General features: G+C 41.6%; 1 protein-coding gene across 3 annotated transcripts in view; it reads left to right on the top strand.

The window, feature by feature from the left end:
* The window catches only part of TBC1D9 (TBC1 domain family member 9), a 117,187-nt gene that overhangs the window by 58,961 nt on the left and 45,126 nt on the right, over positions 1 to 13,100 (top strand). For all 3 annotated transcript variants that reach the window (XM_040473356.1, XM_040473365.1, XM_040473371.1), the window contains exons 3-6: positions 3,507 to 3,625; positions 9,695 to 9,923; positions 10,355 to 10,616; positions 12,643 to 12,850. In XM_040473356.1, coding sequence (XP_040329290.1) covers positions 3,507 to 3,625; positions 9,695 to 9,923; positions 10,355 to 10,616; positions 12,643 to 12,850 — 818 coding nt within the window. The remainder of the gene's footprint in view (positions 1 to 3,506; positions 3,626 to 9,694; positions 9,924 to 10,354; positions 10,617 to 12,642; positions 12,851 to 13,100) is intronic.

A 13,100-nucleotide genomic window follows, 5' to 3' on the forward strand; every position in this document is an offset into this window, starting at 1 on the left:
GAAACTACCATTGGCTGATGGCTTTCTTTTCTCCACTAATACATGAGACTTTCTTTTCTCCACTAGTATATGGTGATGATGGTTTCATATAATGGTACACAAGGTTCTTTCTTATCTAGAGCTCAGTCTTCTGGAACTTTGGAGTCTTAGATGTAGATGTAGCCAGAAGAAACCTCCAGAACCTGTTTGGTAGTACAGAAGCAGGCCCACAGCACTGAGTAAGCTGAAAGAGCTGCAAGACCTAAAGATGTTGAGATGTGCGGCGTCAGCTCCTCAGTGAGCGGCTCATTCTAGAAGGCCAGCCTTTTCATGTGTCGCTGAGAAGTGTGGGAGAAACAACAGGAGATGGAGAGCGGGACAGAAATAGCACAAGCAGCAGCAGTGGGGAGGGCAGTGATGGTAACTGAAGATAGAAATGTGGGGATTCACATCCTGAGCAGCAAGAAGTGTAGAGAAGAGCCAGTGGTGCAAATGGCGTTAGGTGGTAGAAGGTATAAGTTATGGAAATGTTGGGTGGGACAACGGGGTGGAGAACAGGAGGTCTTGGGACAGCAGAGAAGGCAATAGGTGGGGAAACAATGTGTATAGTAAATCTGAACTTCACACGAGAGCAGGCGCATTCAGGGTGGTATGGCCGTAGATTGTAAATCTGAACACGAATACAGGAGCGGTCAGATGGTTATTGGTAGATGGGAATCGGCCATAATGTTTTCGTATTATATCCATGAGAGTTGGAAGCATGAGTGAATGTGTGTTGAATGAGTGCATGCATGCGTACGCCATCTTTACCGTGTGTGTGTTGGGAATGGGGTGGGTGTATGGGTGTACTTACAGGAATATGTACACAAAGAACACTTTGAAGGCAGCATGTACAAAGCTGAAGGCATACCTGTTCTGTCCTAGGTCTCATAGCTGATGGACTTCTCTATCCAGGATAACTGAGGATTGGTAGGGTTGAACTGAGGTTGGGTTCCACAGCCAGTCTAACAGGGCGTCTAAAGTCAAGTATCTGATGTGACTACTTGGTCAAAGGCAGAGCACGGTGAGATACGAGTCAACAGTCAGACCACATGGAAACCTGCCTGTGGAAGGCATATCTGCAGTCGACAGAGGCAGGGGCAGAAGAGAGGCAAGATCAGACAGACGCTGGGAACTGTGCCCAATGGGTCTGCAGGACCTCAGCAGACTCGTGGGCCTCCAGGACTGATGCTGTCCTAAGGTGCATACATCTGACAGTGCAAACCAGCACAGATGGCCAGGGTGGAGGGCTCATGGCAGGCATTTACCGGGCTCTCTCTGTATATCACAGCCAGTTATAGCTGGTGTTGCTAGTAACCTGTTTACAGACGAGGATGGACACGGTATATTTTAGAAAATTATCTAATGACTATTTAAAATTTTAAAGTCTCAAATGTTCTTCTTTGGGATGTATTTTTGAGAGAGAGAGAGAGAGAGAGAGAGCGAGCACAAGCAGGGGAGGGTCAGGGAGAGAGGAAGACACAGAATCCAAAGCAGGCTCCAGGCTCAAAGCTGTCAGCACAGAGCTGGATGCAGCACTCGAACTCGTGAACCGTGAGATCATGACCTGAGCTGAAGTTGGACGCTTGACTGAACCATCCAGGCTCCCCTGAAATCAAAAATGTTTTAAAGCTCTCTGGTAAACTATAGAATAACCCATTACCTAAATATTCCAAATGGGCATTCTTCTTTGCATCTGAAAAAATATTTCCTCCTTTCCAAAGTATGTCTGTGGGGGCGCCTGGGTGGCGCAGTCGGTTAAGCCTCCGACTTCAGCCAGGTCACGATCTCGAGGTCCATGAGTTCGAGCCCCGCGTCGGGCTCTGGGCTGATGGCTCAGAGCCTGGAGCCTGTTTCCGATTCTGTGTCTCCCTCTCTCTCTGCCCCTCCCCCATTCATGCTCTGTCTCTCTCTGTCCCAAAAATAAATAAAAAACGTTGAAAAAAAAATTTAAAAAAAAACAAAGTATGTCTGTGGACATTATTCTTTGGGATTTTTACAGCATTGCCCTGAAATCGGTAAGCGTTTGTTGTGGTTTTTGTTGCTGTTGTTCATTCATCTCCTCACTGTCTAAAGTGATCCAACCGGCTAGTGGCAGAGGGAGGGGGGCCCAGGTGTTCTGAGTTCTAGCTCTCGCCATAACGACATAGTACAGAATCATCAATTGCCCTCGCATGTGGTTGACTATGACCCCAAATGAGTGAGCCAGGGAAAATGCCCACAGGGAGCTATAATCTGTTCTCTCATGTTTTCACAGGACTGCCTTTCCACTAAGAAATCTGCTTTTCACCCTCTACGTCAGCATTCTATGAAGGCAGTTTTGGTGTTTAAAGTAAAAGAAAATGAACTTGGGTTTTGTTTTGTTTTGCCTCTCCTTAAATAGTGGGTCTGAAACCTCTCAAACCTACCTCATTCTCAAAGAGATTTTAGTTTTCCTCCTACAGTTCTGGTATCATTGTAGGCGCATTCATGTCTCCCTTCCTTGTCAGGAGTCAGAATGAGATTCTGAGATACTTTGAGTTACTGGTGACAGAGAATAAAGAGGGAAGACACTATTACGAAATCACATAAAAGGAAGCTTGGAAATTGAAAGAGATGCCAGGAGGTTGGATCAGTGGAGTCACAAAATCATTCCTTAATTCTGGAATGAGCAGTGCATACGATTTATATATATGGCATATGAATGATTTATAAAACATTATTTTTCTGCAAGATCGTTAACAATCCCAGGGCAAGAATAGAAGGGGAGGGGATTTAGTCCAGTGTCTTTACAGCCACATCCTGACGGCCTCTGTGTTATGCCCTGCAGGTGTGAGCAGAGAAGTGCCCGTTACATAGGCTACAGGCTAGGATTGTTTAAATGTGGAGGTTGCCAGGCGAGGTGACTTATGCTTCTTATTCCCTACCCGAGTGTAGAGACTTGGTCGGAGGCTGTGAGGATGACCTCATCCCATTACATTTCAAGGCAGCTGTGCCCGTGAGAGCCAGGCGGCTGTTCCCTAGCGATAGTCCATTTTCACATCTCATTCATAATTGAAGTGAGTGGGATAATTTTTGCCCATTATAGGAGGTGGTTACATCAGACCTCCAGTGGCATTACCAAAGCTCTCATTATTGCAGCTTAACAAAAGTAACCTAGTGTCCTAGCAAGATCTACGTTACTCTGTGAAGTGCAGGTTCTAGGAGGGAGAAAAATGGAAGATAGTGCTCAAGTCCCAATCCATAAAAGTGAACGGGAGAGATGCTGCTACCTTCTACGTGGAAACAGTGTGCGAAAAGTGTCTGAACTCACCTGGTCAGACTTGACTATAACACAGTACTTACTCTTGGGTTTTCACATCGCTACTTGTCCTCTGCGTCTCCTCTGAAGAGGAGAAAGCAGTTGAATGCAGCTGTCTCCTTTAGTGACATTGCATATTGATGAATTGAGCCCGTTTACATATCTTTTAAATTCCGAAAATTCTGTTATCATCTTTACATTCGTACAGGTGGTTCCAGAAAAGAAATCACCGAACACTGGGAATGGCTTGAGCAGAATCTGCTGCAGACACTCTCCATCTTTGAAAACGAGAATGATATCACCACATTTGTGAGAGGAAAAATACAGGTAGTGGGTTGTCTGTTTTGTTTAGTTTTAACTTTTAATTGGAAATAATTTCAAACTTACGGAAAAGTTGTAAAAATAAGAATTGTGTAAAGCCATACCTGTAGACCATCTGCATATTCTCCTGTTGTTAACATTATACCCAGCTACATTATCATGTGAGTGCTCATTTACTTTCTATTTGAGAGGAATTTCCTCCAAATACCTCACTGTGTATTTCTAAGAATGTTCTATTGAATAATAACACTGCAGTTATCACCCACAATAAATTTAACATTCACATCATACCTTAATATTTGGCACATATTCCAATTTTGTTAATTGACCCAATGTACAACATTTTTTTCTTTTCAGTCCAGCACAAGATCTAGTTTAGGAAGCTGTTGAGTTGGTTTTCATCTGTTGTCTTCTTCAATCTGAACATTTCTGTAGCCTTTCTCTGTCTTTTATGACATTCATGATTTTAAGTATAAGTTCTGGTTTTTTTAATGGGATGTTTTTCATTTTGGGTTTTGTCAGATATTTCCTGTGATTTGATTCTGATTATGTATTCCCAGGTGGAACACTTCATAAGTGATCTTATGTGCTTTTAAGAGTATCAGTTCTGGGGACACATGATACCCATCTCCCCTCGCTGGGCGATATAACCCCAGCCAGGTGTTACCTACCCAGTTTCTCCACTGTAGAGTTACTAATTTTGCCTCTTCAAATAATAAACAATTTGAACTTTTCTGTAGGAAAATATTTTAAGGCTACACAAATATCCTATTCCTTATCAAAATTTCCCCATGATTTAGTGAGGAATCATCCCTTGACGATTTTTTTTTTGTCTGAACCAATCTTTGCTGTGATGTTTTTACAAACTGATAATTTTCCAACTCCAGCATTCTCTATAAGAATGCTATTCTACTATAAGCAAGGGCTCTCTCATCATTTATTTATCTATTTGTTTTGGTATCGACTCATGGATTCCTGTTTTTCGGTTGTTAATGTTTCATTACTGGGCTTAATTATTTTGGTACCCACACTATCCCAGGTTTAGCTAGAGGAAACACCTACAGATTGCCTCCTTTGTCCTTGTGACATGTCCCTGTTGCTTTTTTGAGCACTTCTTTACTTCTGCTATAGCAGGATGTCCTAGACTCCTCTGCACTTTCTCCGTCCCAGTCCTGGAATCAGCCATTTGTTTCTGTTCGCTTTCAGTTTCAGGCCCTATCTCCTTTCCCGCATAGTTTAATATTATTTTTTGCATGCAGAAAATTTTAACTTGCTTCCGAAAGTTTAAATTCCTCAAAATGTTACTCCCTTCTGCAGTCTTGCTATCCTGTTCTCCCCAACCCCTTGCAATTAACCAACCTCATTGTTATCGGGCCTATGCTTCCTGTGTTTCTTTTTGTGAAAAGAGGCTGGTATATGTTTTGTTTTGTTTTTTAATTTCTCTTTAATTCTTACACATAAGCCTTCATGTATATATGCTCCTTTGCATTTGCTCTTTTCAGTCAGTAACTCTTGGGTAACACCTCATATCAGTTCATAGAGAGTATGCACATGTTGTGTGTGATTATTTGTTATTTAAAAAACATTTTCATAGTTTGGTTTTTATGTTGAAATATTATTAATTTTTAGATTTACAGAAGAACTGTAAAGATAGGACAGAGAATTCCCATAGACCCTACTACTCAGCTTCCATTAATATTAATATCTTCTATAACCATAGTATATTTATCAAAACTAAGAAATGAACATTAATGCAATATTGCTAACTAAAGGCTTAATTTGGATTTTACCAGTTTTGCCATTTCATGTCCTTTTTTATTCCATGATCCAATCCAGGTTCCCATGTTGCATTTAGTGCCTAATTCTTTTTTTTTTTTTTCCACGTTTATTTATTTTTGGGACAGAGAGAGACAGAGCATGAACGGGGGAGGGGCAGAGAGAGAGGGAGACACAGAATCGGAAACAGGCTCCAGGCTCTGAGCCATCAGCCCAGAGCCCGACGCGGGGCTCGAACTCACGGACCGCGAGATCGTGACCTGGCTGAAGTCGGACGCTTAACCGACTGCGCCACCCAGGCGCCCCCATGTGCCTAATTCTTTTTAATGGGTGCATATTATGTGTGTACGTACCGTAGAGAACTCAGCACTCTCTTATGCTTGAACATTTAAGTGGTTTACGATATTTTATAATTATACTTATCTGTCTACATATACATGTATACACACAAATATACAGTATATGCATGAATTATACTTCATGCATATAGTAATAAACGTGTATGTATATATGCATGTGTATTTTTGTATTGTAGGGATGTATCTTTAAGATAAACTGGTAGAATAGAAAATGCATGTAGAAAATGCTGAATATTACCAAATGCCCCCTCCCCCCGCTACAGAAATTGTAACCTTTTACATTCCCATTGGCTTGTAGGGGAATGCCTGTTTCCCCACAGGATAATCCACCCACAGGTAGATTATCAAGCTTTTGAGTTTTTGTCAATCTGATGGGAGAAAAATATTTTAGTGTTGTTTTAATTTGTATTTACCTCACTTATAAGTGAAGTTGAACATCTCAGGTATTTAATGGCCATTTTTATATAGCTATAGATTGTCTGCTGGTGTCTTTTGCCTATTTTTCTATGGGACTTTGGTCTTATTTTTCTTTAATTTTTAAAAGTTCTTTTATATAAAAGCCATTAGCCTTTTGTCGGTGATATTTTCTCTGAATTTGTCATTTGTCTTTTGACTTTGCTCATGATAGTTTTTGCCATGGGACGCTTAAATGTTTTATTTAATCAAGATTAGAAATTCTTTCCAGATTTTTAGTCATAGTTAGAAAGCCTTTCTTTATACCCAGATTAAGGAAGAATTCTAGGAAGTGATCTGATAGTTTGCTTCTCATTAAAATTCCACAGGATGGTCAATTTCTGTTTGATTTCTTCTCCTTCACTAAACTTTTACATGAGCAAGTAGTAATTTCATAATCTGAAAAAGAAGTGGAATTTCATTGCTGTTTAGGGTCTAATGTTGTGGAAGGAGAGAACTGAATTTTACCTGGACCACATAAAATTAGAGAGGGCTAAGTAGCACAAAAACACATACAACTCATCACCCTCTCCCTTTCTCCCTCCCTTTGCCCCTCAAGATGGATATTTATCACTGCTTCAAGACGGCTGATTTCAGTTCATTTCTACTCTGTTGTAATTAAAGAGACTAGACACGTAATGAAGAGGGTAAAAATGAGAGCAAGGAGGACATTGGAAAGGTTCAGTTTGAAGCTGGGAGGAGGTGAGAGCTTCCAAACAAAAAAGGGGTTCCTGAGTAATGGAGAGTTGTGTTACTGATAAAACCCATCTGATTTTATAACTTCTTCATTTCATTTCTGAGTCATGTACTGACCTTCTGGGAAGTAATGTAAATGAAGAGAGTGTGAGTTTCCTCATTTGAGTGCATCATAGGGGGCAGCGACTGGTGCCAGAAAGGGCTTGAGGCCTCTTTCCCATCCAGGAGCCACTACTGAGGTTCTCCATTACAATTTCCTAGTCCTCCCTCAGATGGCATGTCTTTGGATGATAGATACAAATAAAGAGCTATAGGAGGAAACTGAAACTTAGAAGTGACAATAGCCAGGAGGAAAACAAAAACAAACGTGAAAAAACAAAAAATAAAACAAGAACCAATTATGTCAAATAGCTGTTCTTCTCACTGTTTGTATTACACCCAAAATGTCACATTTAATTCCCCTGAAACCAATTATGAAGAAGGAATTGCTATTAATGCAATTATGTGTGAAAGAATGTCATTCATGTGCAAATGAATGGTTTAAGCATTCCCAGTTGTCCAGTAATGAAGGGAACCAACAAATTTATTTGTTTTGAGATTTAATTAACTTTTATAAATTATAAATATAATAATTAACTACAGAGGCAGCCATAATCCAAACCCATAGAGTGTATTTCTTTCTAGATTTCTGGAGTGCATTTTATCATAATAGTAGTCTTACCGTACTATACAGTTTTGTATCATGTCTTTGTTTCCTTGACTGGTATTGTTATATAATTTTTAGTTGTTGTTTTAGTAATGGCATATCATCCCACTATTGACCTTACAATTCCTCTCTTTCTAGAAGTCTCCCTAGCTTCTAGGCCAAGGGGAACAGACACAAACAGTAATATAATGCAGTGAACACTTGTGTTCATATAAGATTTCTTATAGTTTTTCTTTCCTTTGGGATAGATTACAAAATGTTGGTTACTGAGTTAGTATACACATTTTTAATGGACCTTACTAGAGATTATCAGTGTATTGGAATCCCTGTGTAATTTGCTTACTTTTCAACAATCTGGTTGTTTAAATGGTTTTGCAAAGTTAATAGGTCTTGTTTTAATTTTCTGTCTTTGATTATGAGGTTGGACTTTTTTTTAGGTTTGCTAAGTTAATTTTCCTTTTTGTGAATTCTCTGTCAGTGTCCTTTGCATATTTAAATTTATATTGGACCTTCCAAGTATTTGGATTATATGTGGAGCTGTTGCCTGGAATCAGGGCAACCAATTGTATGTTATGTAGAGCCTGTAGAACATAAAAGAAGGAGAGGGGCGCCTGGGTGGCTCAGTCGGTTGAGTATCCGACTTTGGCTCAGGTCATGATCTCACAGCTCGTGAGTTCAAGCCCTGCATCAGGCTCTGTGCTGACAGCTCAGAGCCTGGAGCCTGCTTCGGATTCTGTATCTCCCTCTGTCTCTGCCCCTAACCCACTCGCATTCTGTCTCTGTCTTTCTCAAAAATAAATAAACGTTAAAAAAATTTTTTTTAATAAATTAAAAAAATAAAGGAAGGAGATATTCCATCCCTTTGTTCCATCATCCAGTCCACCTGGCTAAAAAATTATAGCAAACTAAGGAGAGGTTCTTCATTCTGGATCCTCTCTTTTCTTAAAGGTGGGGAAGTTGGGAGTTGAACCTTAATAGGGACTATTACCTTTACTCTTGAAATTACTTGGCAAGGCCTGGTCTGTTGACATTAGTGTATTAGGCCCTGGAGTGTTCCAGAGTATTGTTTCTCAATTCAGTAGCCTCACAAATTATCTCATAAATTTAGATGAGCATTCTAAAAGTGTGGTATTTAGTAGATCTTGGATAATGTAGTTTGAATATTTTTCCACTCAAAAAAAGGGTATCATTTGGTTTGTTATACATCACTTCCTTCTAATAGTCTCCTTATTCTGACTTTAGGTCCAAGCCCTGCTAAGTGGTCCAGGAAAGAGCAAGTATTAGCCCACTTGAGGGTCTCCAAGCTTATTCTCAGTCTATTGGCCATCAGGATTGCCTAGGAACCTGACTGCTACTAGTTATTAGTGGGTTCCCATTCAGTCACTTTTATTTATTTATTCGTTTATTTCTTCTTATATAAAAATTTTCGATCCCCCTCTAAAGGCACTGATAACTTGAAATGTCACACAGGCTGTAGGTGTATTTGCCAACTGGGAAAGGTTTTTCCATCCTTCTTCTGAACTGGCTACTTCTTCCCACCCAGAGGTTCAGTGCCTTCATGCCACCTCATGATTGTCTCAAGTTCCCTAATAGAGCACGCTACCAAAGCCTGCTCACCCCCAAAATAGCTTTAGTTCAAAATGGATCTTCCCTGGTCTCCATCAAAGCCAACCATCTCTATTCTTTCCATGTAGAAGTAGCTTTGAGAAAAGTAGAGCTTGACCTTTGGGATGGCTCTATCATGGTGAGCTAGGAAAAGCAGTAGAACTTGCAAAATCTTTACATCTTCACATTTGGAAAATAAAACTATGGGCTTCATCCTAAGTGAACTTAATAACATGATTAGCACCAACAAACAGATACGCAGATCTATATTGTCATTTCAAAATCTTTTAGTACACAGATGCTCCTTGGTAACTGGCTTAGAATTTGGGGGTTGCCTTCGAAAATAATTGATCAATTTTAAAGAAAATTCTAGCATTAGAAATTGTTCTCTTCTTTCCTCTCCAATATCTATAGCATACAGAAAAAAGCAGCCCCAGTCATATTAATACTGGCTGCATGCTTTGTTTTATCCTCGCTTAGGGCATCATTGCAGAGTATAACAAGATCAACGATGTGAAGGAAGATGATGACACGGAGAAGTTTAAAGAAGCCATCGTGAAATTCCACAGGCTGTTTGGGATGCCCGAGGAAGAGAAGCTCGTCAACTATTATTCTTGTAGCTACTGGAAGGGGAAGGTCCCCCGTCAGGGTTGGATGTACCTCAGTATTAACCACCTTTGCTTTTACTCTTTCCTTATGGGAAGGGAAGGTGAGTTGTCTAGAGTTTCAGGGGGAAGCTTGGGAGAGTCTGCTGAGGTTCACCCCGAACTCATAAACCACATCAAAGTGCCAAAAATAGGTCTATAGTTATGCCTGGGTCAACACTGTGTTTTAACTATTTAACAAGTGAGGTCAATTATTTTTGTCTAATACTTGTAAACAAAAATGGTTATTAAGTAATAAAGATTCACCAAAGTTATAGTTAATGCAGTTGACGTGAACTTAAATCCATAATGATTATGAACTCAGAATTTATGTGATTTGAGTTTGTCTCTTAGGCAAACAAAATAGAATTAAATACGGGCATGCAAGCTCAAAGAAAAGGAATGCACCGAGATTGGGGGTTGGGTTGTGAGGCTGAAGGATCCTCAGGGGCTTTGAAGGAGCCAGGTGTTGACCAGCCTTGTTCCCTGTGCTCAGCCAAGCTGGTAATCCGGTGGGTGGACATCACACAGCTTGAGAAGAATGCCACGCTGCTTCTCCCTGATGTGATCAAAGTGAGCACGAGGTCCAGCGAACATTTCTTCTCTGTATTTCTCAACATCAATGAGACTTTCAAGTTAATGGAGCAGCTCGCCAACATAGCCATGAGGCAACTTTTAGACAACGAGGGATTTGAACAAGATAGATCCCTGCCCAAACTGAAAAAGAAGTCTCCTAAGAAAGTGTCGGCTCTAAAACGGTAGGTGACAGAGACAGAGTCTTACACGCTTTAGAAAAAAGAAACCCTTACATTCTTTTATGAAATTTAACCTTTTCTTAACCACTTCAAGGGTTCTCAAGACTTTTCTGGGTATCGATACAGAACTGAAAGAGACTGTCTGAAGCAGTCACAGTTCAGTGAGTGAGGCAGACAGCCAGCTTTGGCACAAAGTGACGGGAACTCTTCCAGTCCTGTGGGCGGTGCGCCATGGGCACACGCACCGGGAGATGGGGCAGGGTGGTGGAAAAGGCCCTCAATGGAGGCTGCTTGGAGTGGACTCTCAGGAGGTAGTAGAAGTTGCCTATGTAGATTTAGTAGGATGGATATTTCAGGCAGAGGGAATAACCTGATGCAGGAATCACAAGGGAAGAGCATAGAGGGAAGTGAGTCCATTAATATCTGGAAAGTGGCAGGTCATGGGATGAGGAGAGGCTGCAGAGAAGCCTGGAAGTCTGGATGGGGGAGTGGGGCTAGAGAGAAGGCAAGGAAAAAGTCGGTGCTCTCAAGTGTGAGTGTATGCATGGAATTGTCCTGGACCGAGATGGGGAATGAGAGAGGGAGAGCATGTCTAAGGGATGGGAGAGCTCGGTTTTGATCATGTTGAGTTGCCTGCAGAGCATCACATTGGAGATTGGTCCAGTAACACATATGGAATTGGAAATCGCTGGCATATAGCTGGCAATTGGGACCTGACAAGAGATCACTGCAGTTAAGATGCCTGGTGATTTGAAACGTGTTTCGGGGCGCCTGGGTGGCGCAGTCGGTTAAGCGTCCGACTTCAGCCAGGTCACGATCTCGCGGTCCGTGAGTTCGAGCCCCGCGTCGGGCTCTGGGCTGATGGCTCAGAGCCTGGAGCCTGTTTCCGATTCTGTGTCTCCCTCTCTCTCTGCCCCTCCCCCGTTCATGCTCTGTCTCTCTCTGTCCCAAAAAAAATAAATAAACGTTGAAGAAAAATTAAAAAAAAAAAAAAAAAAGAAACGTGTTTCAGTGGAGTGGTTGTGGGTGAATGGTGTTACTGTGGTGGATTGAATAGCAGATGGAAGGCAAGGAGCGGGAATTAGGCAAGTATAGACTTGCTTTTTCAAGAAATGCAATGGGAAAGGAGGGGGTTGCTCTGATAGAACGTAAAAGATTTGAATATAGGATAGCCTGGGATGAGTTTGTGGTGAGGGTAGCTGCAGGGAAGGAGGGAGCACAGAGCTACAGCTGTAAGAAAACCAGTTATTTTAATAGTGACATCTGAAAGGGCCTGGAAAAAGATGCTTGTGTGTGCAGATGCCTCTCCCTCTGAAATGGAAAGGAAGTAAGAATAGGTGAGGATGGAGGTAATTTGCAAGTAGAAGGGAGGAGGCTATGGGAGGAGGGGAGCTCCTCTTTGCTGTGTGAAGCCAGAAACTCCACCACCCAGAGGTTGAGGCGGCATAGAAGTTTGACAGGAGAGGTTTGAACCACCGACCGACATGATGAGCAGGAAAAAGGAAAAAGTTTGTAGTCACAGAGGACCGAGCTGAGGTTGGAAACTCTGGTTGTCGGAGAGATGGGTTGTTCCTGTGTCTCAGGCAATTTTGTTGTCTTTTTAGGACAGACAGTGATAGCCAGCAGATTCATGAGGCTGGTTTGCATTCTCATTAGGTCTTTCTTAAAAGGTAAAGCCCAGAAAGTGGCTCTGGATAAATACAAATGGAATAATCTTGTTAGAAATTATTGTATTCCTTTAGAAAAAGAATGGATTTCCTATCCAGGCCTAGTTTTCCTAAGATTTCTTGAACATTTATAGATATTGATTGTAAAACGACTACACAAGGGACCTAAATATATCAAAGTAGTTATATTACACTTTTGAGTCATAGGTTGGAGTTAGCTCCAGTAGAAAGCCAAGAAGGTAGGGATACGTCTGGCGAGATCGAGGGGCGGAGAGATGGGCTGGGGAACGTCCACTGACACGTCCTTGAGAAGGAACGGAAACCTTGCTCTTGCGTGAGGTGACACTCTTCCTGCCTTCCAGCGATCTTGATGCCAGGGCAAAGAGTGAGAGATACCGTGCACTTTTCCGACTGCCGAAAGATGAAAAATTAGACGGCCACACAGACTGCACCCTCTGGACTCCATTCAACAAAATGCACATTTTGGGGCAGATGTTTGTGTCCACAAATTACATCTGCTTTACCAGCAAAGAGGAGAACCTGTGTAGCCTCATCATCCCACTCCGTGAGGTAGGTGTCAGTGGGAAATGGAGCTCTTAGGAGCTGCATTAGGAGGAGCTTCTGTGTGAACCAGGAATGTTGTTTTTACCAGCATTTCGTTGGCTTTTAACCATAGGTGAATGCTCATAAGTCTTTGCTGGCACCTGCCACACCCTTTTGTGTGTTGTCATTGCTCTCAGTGACCTGTAAGAGCTTTTCTTCCTAGAAAAAGCAGCCTAGAGTTTTAAGATGGAGATTGTACTATTATTATTCAGGTGTG

The sequence above is a fragment of the Herpailurus yagouaroundi genome, unplaced genomic scaffold, assembly GCF_014898765.1.
Source record: "Herpailurus yagouaroundi ecotype Mexico unplaced genomic scaffold, PumYag 28, whole genome shotgun sequence".
Lineage (NCBI taxonomy): Eukaryota > Metazoa > Chordata > Mammalia > Carnivora > Felidae > Herpailurus > Herpailurus yagouaroundi.